Source organism: Loa loa, assembly GCF_000183805.2.
Source record: "Loa loa unplaced genomic scaffold supercont3.114, whole genome shotgun sequence".
Taxonomy (NCBI): domain Eukaryota; kingdom Metazoa; phylum Nematoda; class Chromadorea; order Rhabditida; family Onchocercidae; genus Loa; species Loa loa.
In genome coordinates, this window is record NW_018108294.1 from 116,849 (window position 1) to 126,977 (window position 10,129).

Sequence of the window (10,129 nt, forward strand, 5' to 3'; positions counted from 1 at the left end):
GTTGTGGTACTGCGACGATCTTGATAATTTTCTTGGATTTGTATTTGGTTTTCTCATTTTGTTTTTCACTTTTGCAGAATTCTCCCTTTCCCGGGATTTTTCTCTACTTGCATATATCACCGGCATTTATGGCTATGGCTAATAATGATATATTCTCTGATTTTGGAATTGGTAACGAAAACTCCCAGTGTTGTGAAAATACCGCACTACAGAAGGAAATTCAAGCGGAAATTAATCTTGATGAAAACAGATGGACTGAGGATGATACTGTTCTTCTGGGATTGAATGAAAATAGCTTCCGCCATCAACAAGAAAATGTTAAGGGTTGTGCTGCTGGCAGTAAAGGATCAAATGTTTTGGGAAAGTGCATCAGTTCCGGATACAGAATCAATAACGGTGATAGCATGACTATGGTATCAGAAGTCGGAGATTTGGGAAGCGTTTGTTTGACTAGTGCTGGAAGTCTCAAAAATGATCGGCGAGACTGGTCTGGAATTCGAAATTCGTTATGGATTAGTGAAGAGGGAAGCGTTTGTCGGGGTGATGTTGTGCTAAAACGGGAATGGTTTAAGGTGGGGTGTTTTGATGATGAAAGGGAAATGTTCCGAGAGCAACTGAAGGGTCGTGTATCTAGATGGAAAGTAAGGAAAGTGAGCACAGGCTCGAAGATTTTTTATCGATGCAATAAATTTAAACATTTCGGATGTGGTTACCGAATGTATGCAGAAATTCGCGGTCGAAATCGGATTGGTCTTTACGAGAGTGGATTTCATGATCATTCATCCCGCAAATTCAAATGTTTGAGTAATTTTCTCTTTTTCTTAACTTTTACTTATTGTTATATGGTTAGACCTGTTTAGCTCCTCTGTACTTCTAAATATAGTCCTGTTTATGCATGAATCACTGAAAAAAAGCCCATGTCACGAGCTGTTAAACCGCCTTATCCAATTAACCGTTTATTATTTAGTGAGTGGTTTTCCTGCATCGATATTCATTATGTCTATGATTAGTTGCCATAGGTGTTAATGTTTGATTGAAGGATTTGTTAATTTTTACTAGTTGAATATCTTTGACTGGTAAAACTGGCAGATTCTTCAATGGAGTGTTAGCGGAATCGGTAGCTAATTATCTTCTAGTTTAGCGCTTTGGAACAGTGTTATTAACGAAATGAATCGGTATTCTGCTGCGTGGGTAGCTAAGATGGGTACATACATCAGGTGTACATTGTTACATAAGTCTGTGTTTCTCTTTACATCCAAAAGAGCTTCCAGAAAACAAGTTTTGATTTTTTATAAATATTTTGGGATTGTCAAAGTTCAAAAATGGAATTTAGTTCAGTTAATGGTTCAGTTTATATAAGTTAATTATATACGACCACTGAACTGTTAGTAACGTTATTCAAAACGTTTTTCCTAATGTTCTGTTTTCCCGGTTTCCTTCTTATAATCGCTTCAAAAAGGAAGTTAGCTTGGGATACTTCCCTTTTCGGAAGATTAAATTATTCGAACTAAGATTGCTCAGTTTCCTTTATGAAATTTCCATCATTATTTGATTACTACCGAATAAGAAATTCAAAATGAGCAAGCTGTGGGTGGTTGAAGTAGCATATGAGATTCACTTATACTCATTTTCAGAAGCAGGTGCTCGTGTTGTTGTGGATGCGAAACCAAGTTCGTCACAGCAGGCATTATTAGATCAGTTCATACAAAATGCTACAAAAAAATGCGAAGTTGAATGGCACTCTTTCTGGAATAACCGCATCAACATCTACTTACACACGACTAGCACTACCGCAGCTACAACCTTCCAGTAATATCGCTTGTGGACAGGACAATATTTTCGATGCGGTTTCTTTTTTTTTTGTTTCCTGAAAAACATGACTCTTTTCATGTGTATCTTAAAGTATTAGAAGAGTTTCCATATGCATGTGATCGAGTTTTTATTGGATGGCAGTCTTACGTAGAGAGCCAGCATAGCAGGAGTGTTACCCAATTGAATGGTTTCGTAATAGCAGTATTGTGAAATCCTTGGCAATTGGAAAGTTTTGTGTTCTTTTCTTTGCACTGAGTTCACATTTTTTTGGAAGAGGTTGGCCGAGAATAATTTAAAACTGGCAAGATCTGTGGTAATTTTTCGTTCTGGGGTGGATTGTGATGACGTTGGTTTCAAATTTTTTTTTCGAAAACCTTCACTATCGTTAAATTTTTGTGTTACAAATGGTGGTGTCGGAATTCGAACTATATTATAGTGTCTGATGGAAACTTAAGTTTCTTCCGGGAAGAATTTCATACTTTCAATAATCAAACTATGAAGATATTGCGTGAAGCCTGGCGATGAATTTGGGGCTTATGGCTTGTGTTTCAAAATCAAAACTTAGGTACACTCTCCAAAGATAATGTACCTAAGATGTTGATTTTTTTCTTATACTGCCAAATCATACATGCAGCAGGATACACATGATGGTCAGAATCATTTACTGATACACGATAAATGATGTTTCATTCAAGGGCGACGATGCGGGTGAAAGTAATGAACCATCGTACGTGTTGAGCGATGGGAGCAATTTGTCTGAATTGTTGCGTGTTGCCAACGATATGGACTTGGCCTTTACTTACAATTCTAGGAGGTAATTTTTCCTTTACTTGATAGATTCTTATGATGATGCTTTATGCGTTGACATTCTCAATAATGGCTCATCTGTTATCTCTCCGGACTCGTGGTCTAAAAATTTTCGACAGATTAAGCCTTAAGCCTGATTTCTCGATTATCAGGCTTAATTTAATGATATTCACAGTGTTTATCTTCGAGACTTATCTCGAAGTTATCACACAGTGGTATGGGCCTCTGTTACTGTCGTAAGATAACTCAAGGGAAATTTCAAATCGGCGTATTTCATTGGTTAGTTGTGGGTTCATTTTCATTAATAGAGTTTAAGGTCATGGGACGTTATGAATCTTGTCATATTTTTTTAGAACCGGGGAATTCTGCTTTGAATCGAATGCGCAAGACATGAGGGGTCGTTTGGTTGTGTTTGCGGATCTTGGAACTAAAGTTGCTGTGCGTGAACGTTTCAACGGCAGTGATTTAAGGTTGAAAATATGTATTGATTTAGTGTGTTACTGAGGTTAGACGCAGGAATTTTCACTGATTTCTAGTTTAACTCTTCGGAATGACTTTTTATAGGATAAGGAAGTGTGGATTAAAGTTCTAATGTGTTGATTTCTCTTTTTGCACTGTATTAATTTTTTATAACTTCAGTTACGAAGAATGGAGCAAAGCTGATTGGAAACAATTCCTATGGGCAGTACGCGGGAAGTGCATGAATGTTCTTAGGGGACTTTGAATGCGGTGTAAACTACTTGGAGTGGCCTTATTATTGATGTTTATGTGTTTTTCACCTCTTTTATTGCACATATCACTCGAATGCCGTATATCCAAGAATATGCAAGGAAAATATTCCACCATGCAGATTTGCACCGTTGCACACTTTTTTTTTTTTAAGTATTCAGGTGGTTTGCTGTTAATCAAGCTAATTGTTTTGTTCAGGAAAACATGTAGAATTTATGCAATATTCTCGTTTCATATGCAACTGTTTCATTGTTCACTCTTTTGTTTGTTTTTTGATTTTTTTCAGTTGTTTACAAAAATAAATGAAATTCTTGGATATTCGATATATTTATCGAAATTACCAAACTGATAAACATAATACTGTTATTTTCAAAAGCCATCTTAATATAATCTGTGGTACTGTTGTTTATTCCAATACCCTTACCTTGTCCATTCCTTATAAGTATGAATTAAACTGTAGAAGATATCTATTCAAAGGTGGCGGAAGAGAACTTTAAGAAGCACAACACTTGCTTTTCGAGCAGAGTGATTGTCGTTAAAAGAACTAAAGATTCGTGGTGATATTCAAATCATAAATCATGGAGTATTTGAATTTGCATATTCGACTACTCCAGGGTAAATTTCAAGCTCACATTTTGGTGGGGATACTGGAGTCGGTTAGCGTAATTTAGTATTTGTATTTTGATGCTACTTGGCAAGCGGTTGGGATGGAAGGCTTTATGGATATGAGGTGTGGGGAATGTTCTGGTATGCGCTTCCCGGTTAAGCTGATGGTTGAGAATCAGTAAAGAGGAGGAGGATGATGCGGGCTTTCAGTTAGAGTAATTACCAGACTCTAACAAGTGGTACTATGATTTAATGATTATAGGTTATTCGTGCTACCATCAATTCGGGAAAACTGCTTGGAATGGTTCATTAGTGATTTGTCAGTAGTGAAATCTTTTTCATTCTCTAATATCCTGATATTTAATGATATTAAAATTTTTCTTGTAGAAACTGTTAATAACGATGGTTTCATCGCCAATAATCGTGTATGGCATTGTGACCATTTCCGTTGCTCACGTTGTAAAACAAATATAACACGTGAGTATTACGTAGACAATGGCAATGCTATATGTGTTACGTGTACCCTGGTACGACCAACACCTTGTCATAGTTTGTTCTTACTTTTTATTTGCATAAGTTTGTCTCATTTACTTTTAAAACAGACTATGCTCCCAGATTCGAGAGACTCGCAGATACGATTATCAAACTGTTCCTTTTACTGGTTCTTCCTCTATTTGGATCAATCGATTCCTTTTTTTTTTCTGGTCAGGAACAGGTGGACTACATGTGGACTTGAGAACAGTAGGTGGAACAGGATTTTAACATAAATATCTCCTGAATTTAAATGCATGTTATATTTTAGAATGTGGATGTGCTATAAAGGAAACATATTTGGAAGCTATGGGATACTGTTGGCATCAGAAGTGTTTCCTCTGTTATAGATGCAAAAAACCCTTTCCAGGTAAATGATGATACTTTTTCTGCTTTACTACTTCTTGTCGAACCGATTGATGGTCTACATATAATTTTTACGATTTATTTCAATCTGGCTTATAAAAAATGGTTTGTATAAATGTATATTCGAGAAAGTCTGAGTAAAAGCTTTTCATAGTATGAGACAAAGGGATTTTGTCTCATACTATGAAAAGAGGGATTTTGCAGGAATACATGCTATACTTATACAAGATGCTTGTATGTATCTCTTATACGTATACTTATTACTTATACGAGATATTTGTACGTATCTCTTATACGTATACTTATGCGAAATACTTATACGTATACTTATACGAGATACTTGTACGTATCTCTTATAAGTATACTTATGCGAGATACTTGTACGTATCTGTTATACTTATATTTATACGAGATACTTATACGTATCTCTTATAAGCTTTTCATATCTCAAACTTGTACGAGGGATTTTGCATACGGAAAGAGTTAACAATTAGAAGCTGGTTTAATGTTTGCAAACTCATTCTTAAGTTATTGCTAAATTCAGAATAATAGCTTATTCAATTCGAACCCCTGAATTTGAACTTCAATTTAAGTTTTATAAGTTAAAAATTGCAATTACTGCATAGACACTTTCAGGATTATTTAGTTCTGGAACTAAGATAATGGGGTACGCAAATCGGCATATGATTTTACCACAATGCTTTGTTCGTATCTTCTGAAAATCTTTAATTTTTTTCATTTTTGAATTTGAATTCGAAAGTTTGCTCATTGATAACTTACTTGAAGGTGGCAAGTACTGGTCACTAAATGGACATCCTTATGACAATGATTGCTATTGGGGTGCAAGGCTTGATGCGCAGTGTTGTGTAAAATGAACATATTTTGCAATTGTTTTTTATGATTTGATTAAATTTTGGGTAATTCTAAATGATAAATAGCAAATATTAGCATAAACTCATTGTCTCTGATAATTACGAAGTTAAAGTTTTCAGTTCTACTTATCAGTTAAGTAATGATTACCGAAGTCTGGCCTAGAATTACTATCTCAGCCTAGGCAGTCATTCAGAACTGTAATGTTTCCACAGGTTAAACAGCTTCATCATATGTTGTGTATGAACTTATGCAAGATTTTAATAATGCTACCTATCAAATTATTCCAATCTGTCTGTCCAATCGCTCACTGCGGTATCGTTTTTTTCTATAAATAACAAGTCATGCATATTGTCGAAAAAAACGCCATCTTCTTGAAGAATGTCAAATTGCGCAATAAACTTCTTGTTGAAATCTGTTAGCATTTTAGTTCCATGTTAACTTGGCCATTACAAAAATATTCGTAGGTCGCATTAACAGTAAGGTTTAAAAGGAAGTTAAAGTTTTCTTTTTTTTGGCTAGACGGTGATGTTATTTTCAGTTTTTCCAATAGCATCTAATTTTTATTTCTGAAATATCGACAAATCCTTTGGCAGATATTGAATTGAATGAAATGAAATGATAAATCTTGCTAAATTCAGGATACGTGAAGATGGTAAAATGAAAGGAAAGGAGAGATGCTCTTAACTTATTTGATAAACTAAATTATCATTGCGCTTCAAGTATTAATGTCCCATCTGAAACCTGGCTCATATATTTCAAGTTTTTACAAGTTTAAATTGAAATTTTCAAAACAAATTCAATCCTAATATTATGTTTTGAAACTTTCCCAAGCAAAGAAAAAGAAAAAGAAATGCTCACTGTCCAAATTAAATGAGACATCATTTCACAGTTTCATCAACCACAGCTATATTGCCGGTATTGTCTACGGCACATTTCCAGATCAATGCTTCCAATTTTTCACCGTAATCTGCGTGACTATTATCATTGCGATAGAATTTGGCTTGAATCTTTCGTTGCAATATCCTTCCAGGACCCTGAAAATTATCACCACTTATCACTACTTATTCGTATCAACTATTTTCAACAGTTTTATAAAACTTTTGTCGAGTGATTCGAAGATATAAACTTTCTTTTCGAAGTTGAAATTACTAGGATGTTATCCGTGTCACCACTAGAATGCTGTGAGTTTTTCATCAATAAACAACCCAAATTACAAAAATAAATAAATGAACATGGCGTTTGATAAATGAATCATTCAAATGAGTTTATGAGTCAAAGTGAATAATATTTTATAGAAATTAGCAATTATAGATTCTGGTGACACGAATGACATAAACAAAATGCAGTGAATTTCCGTTTCATATGTGCTTGTTAATTTCAATGCAAATCAAAAATATGGATCGGAATCAATAATAGTTAAAGATTTTAGCCACAATCATTAAGCTTAACAAATCTAAAATCCTTCCTATCATTCTTTTTCTTGTCATTTGAATTGCATCACAAAATATGGTACAATAACCTGTAAGCAAACAGTAATATATTCTCTCTTCCTGTTAAGAGTAACATCACTACCAGTTGTATTCCATTCCGTACTGTAAACACCTCCACCAATACTTTCCGGTCGTAACTCCAAATCACTTCCTGCTATATGTAATACACTGAAAATATATTGTTTACCATCTTTATTGGATTACTACTCAAATTTATCTTAAATCAATCAATTTAAAATTTTATTTCAAAATAATGAATTATGAAAAATCAACAAATGTAACATTCAATTCTTCAAGAATTATGCTTGGAAGAAAAATTTTCATTTTTAAAAAATTATTCAAACGAAAGAGACCAATGATTAACTAATTAGTTTAGTAATTAAGAATATTGAAAGTTGTACAATTTGTTGGAGGAAGAAAAAAAAAAACTAAATGATAAAAACTTGGGGGAAAAAAAAGAAAGCATTACTGAAATTCAGTGGCTGGTTTAGTTGTTACAGTAATTTTATAAATAACTTCCGAACGAAATTTGTATGTTCGAAGAAGTACGTCTGATTTAACATCCCTTCCTTGTGTTTTTCCAAATCGTTCACCATCTACTTTAAATGTTATTGGCTCATCAGTGTTGTATTTCCTGAAAGTTACATTTACCATTGCATTTCCTGAAAATTAAATTGCCAAATTGTACGACTAACTTTCTTCTTTTGAATCCTTTTTCTTATCTAAAATTTTCTGAAGGATATAACCATAGGAATTCTTTCATATTTTATAAATTTGAAATGAATTAAAGAAGTTTCTTAAACGATGTTTTCCAAATTTTTCGAGAAAAAAAAGTTTGTACTTCATATTTCTTGAATTTGCTCTTTCTTTTTCTAACTAAAACTTTATTCTAAACATTTATTTTTTATTGTTCTCATCACAATTCCATCTTCATCTAACAATCTTTTTTTAGCTGTAAAATTGAAGCAAAAAAGAAAAAACATCGAAAGGATTTATTTTCTTGCCATGTAACTTTTAAGGCAGTTCTGATGATTATTTAAAAATAAAAAAGTGTAGAATATTGCTTTTCTTTTCCTCTCAGACAATTAATCTTCAGTATGGCTCGTTAACTAATTAGAATAGGATATGGAATGGAAAGTAAATTGGTAATTAAAATAGCTTAACTATTTTTAGAGAATGAAGAGGGAAGGAAATATAACAGGCAATCTATAGCAAGAGACAGTTGTCAAATTAAACAATTTGAATTATCAAATGAATGTTATCTAATTTGACAAATCTGTTTTAAAATTTCAATAAGCAATTTTACGTTTGTAATTTTCTTTTTATTTGAGGTGATTTCACTTAAATAAAGTTGGGAATATTTTTCTTACGAAAGTTTAATTTAACTGGAAAAAAAGCAAAATCTATTTCAAGTTCAATCTCAAGTTATCTCAAGTTTCTTCTGCTGGCAATTTAGTTGCAATTTAATTTCACTGAAGTGGAAATCTGTTAACAATTTAGACGCAATTTAGCTTCATTTGAATGGGAATAAAACTAATTTGCATCTGAATTCTCAAAAGAAAAAAAAAGGATTGAAGCAATGGAAGATTGATTGCTGAATTACGAATATGAAATCAAAAATTTTTGAAACTTCCTCCATTACTTTGTTTTAAAAATAGGTTGACAGCAAACTGGAAACATCAAACTAATACAGCTATCGTTAACCAGCTGACCAGCTGACCAGTTCATCCTAACCATAAATTATCTGGCTAAGAAACAAATGGCATTATAGGCCTTTGTTGGGTCCTTGTCTAAGAATCAATGCGGTCCAACAAACTTATTTGTTGTATTTAATGCTAATAAAAAGATATGAAAAAAAAATAAGAAATTAAAACTTCAAATTTTAAGACTCATAATTTGAAAGATGAAATATAAGAAAACAAGCCAGAAGAGTTCTCTTACTACACTAAAGGTGACATTGGTTGAATCATTGACAGATAGAATGACATGCAAACGTAAAGAAAATCTAAATTTCAGGGATGAAAAAATTAAAATTTCAAGCCTTTAGAGTTAAAATTTAGAAGGTAAAATACAAGGAAACGAATGTATGGATTATTGTGTGTATGCTTATGATTAAGAGTATATTGCTGATTATTATATTGAATTTATATAACATAACGACTACCAATTAGTGCAAATAATTAGCATAATGCAATGAAGGCCCGGAAAAGTTTATGCTCCTCAGATAGTTGCAATTCATGTAACATTTTAAATGTTAACATTTATTAATGATCAAAATTAATGGATTTCACAGTAATCCTCATGCATTTTAACAAATTTTAATAGAATTTCATTTTGTGAATTTTAACAAAACATCAATTGCAAGGTTGAAAAAGTTTCAACAAGGAATTTTCAAATTTCTAATTTTAATCAAATTACAAAAAAGAAAGATTGTTGCACTGAATGGATGAAAATTTGAAAACCAGGAAAAGTAGCGAAACTTAAATTTAAAATGAGTTCAAATCTTTACGTACCTAATGTTAAATTGCAATTCGAAACCAGCTGTGGATGATGTTGGAAAATTAGTTGTCCTGCTTTTCATAGAATCGGCGTTTTCCGGCATTACAAAAGCAATCACACCTAAAAGCTATTAGTTTGATTGCTTGAATAAATGCTAAATTAATAAATTAGAAAGATTCGACATTTGCTATTAACAATAATGATGATGATGATGATGATGGTGATGACAATAAAAAATAATTAATAATAATAATAATGATAATAATAATAATAATAATAATAATAATAATAATAATAATAATAATAATAATAATAATAATAATAATAATAATAATAATAATAATAATAATAATAATAATAATAATAATAATAATAATAATAATAATAATAATAATAATAATAATAATAATAATAAT

At 32.2% G+C, this 10,129-nt stretch overlaps 3 protein-coding genes across 3 annotated transcripts in view; 2 read left to right on the forward strand and 1 right to left on the reverse strand.

The window, feature by feature from the left end:
- Positions 1–3,343, forward strand: part of LOAG_17692 (hypothetical protein) — a gene marked incomplete at both ends in the record, with an annotated part of 7,068 nt that extends 3,725 nt beyond the window's left edge. The window contains 4 exons of the mRNA XM_020450357.1: positions 1,635–1,729; positions 2,508–2,626; positions 2,973–3,089; positions 3,259–3,343. Of these exons, the coding sequence (XP_020305980.1) occupies positions 1,635–1,729; positions 2,508–2,626; positions 2,973–3,089; positions 3,259–3,343 (416 nt within the window). The remainder of the gene's footprint in view (positions 1–1,634; positions 1,730–2,507; positions 2,627–2,972; positions 3,090–3,258) is intronic.
- Positions 3,344–4,055: 712 nt separating this feature from the next.
- LOAG_17693 (hypothetical protein) lies at positions 4,056–6,163 on the forward strand (the record flags this gene model as incomplete). Its single annotated transcript, XM_003145104.2, has 4 exons — positions 4,056–4,095; positions 4,342–4,503; positions 4,757–4,855; positions 5,638–6,163. 4 exons carry the CDS (start codon positions 4,056–4,058, stop codon positions 5,724–5,726), a joined length of 390 nt encoding a protein of 129 aa, XP_003145152.2. The 3' UTR covers positions 5,727–6,163.
- A 418-nt stretch (positions 6,164–6,581) lies between these two features.
- On the reverse strand, positions 6,582–9,833 carry LOAG_09578 (hypothetical protein). Its single transcript, XM_020447969.1, has 4 exons — positions 9,728–9,833; positions 7,684–7,848; positions 7,244–7,382; positions 6,582–6,758 (listed from the first exon to the last, which is right to left on the reverse strand). The coding sequence occupies exons 1-4, from the start codon at positions 9,814–9,816 to the stop codon at positions 6,603–6,605; spliced, it is 549 nt and encodes a 182-aa protein (XP_020301851.1). The 5' UTR covers positions 9,817–9,833; the 3' UTR covers positions 6,582–6,602.
- Positions 9,834–10,129: the final 296 nt, after the last annotated feature.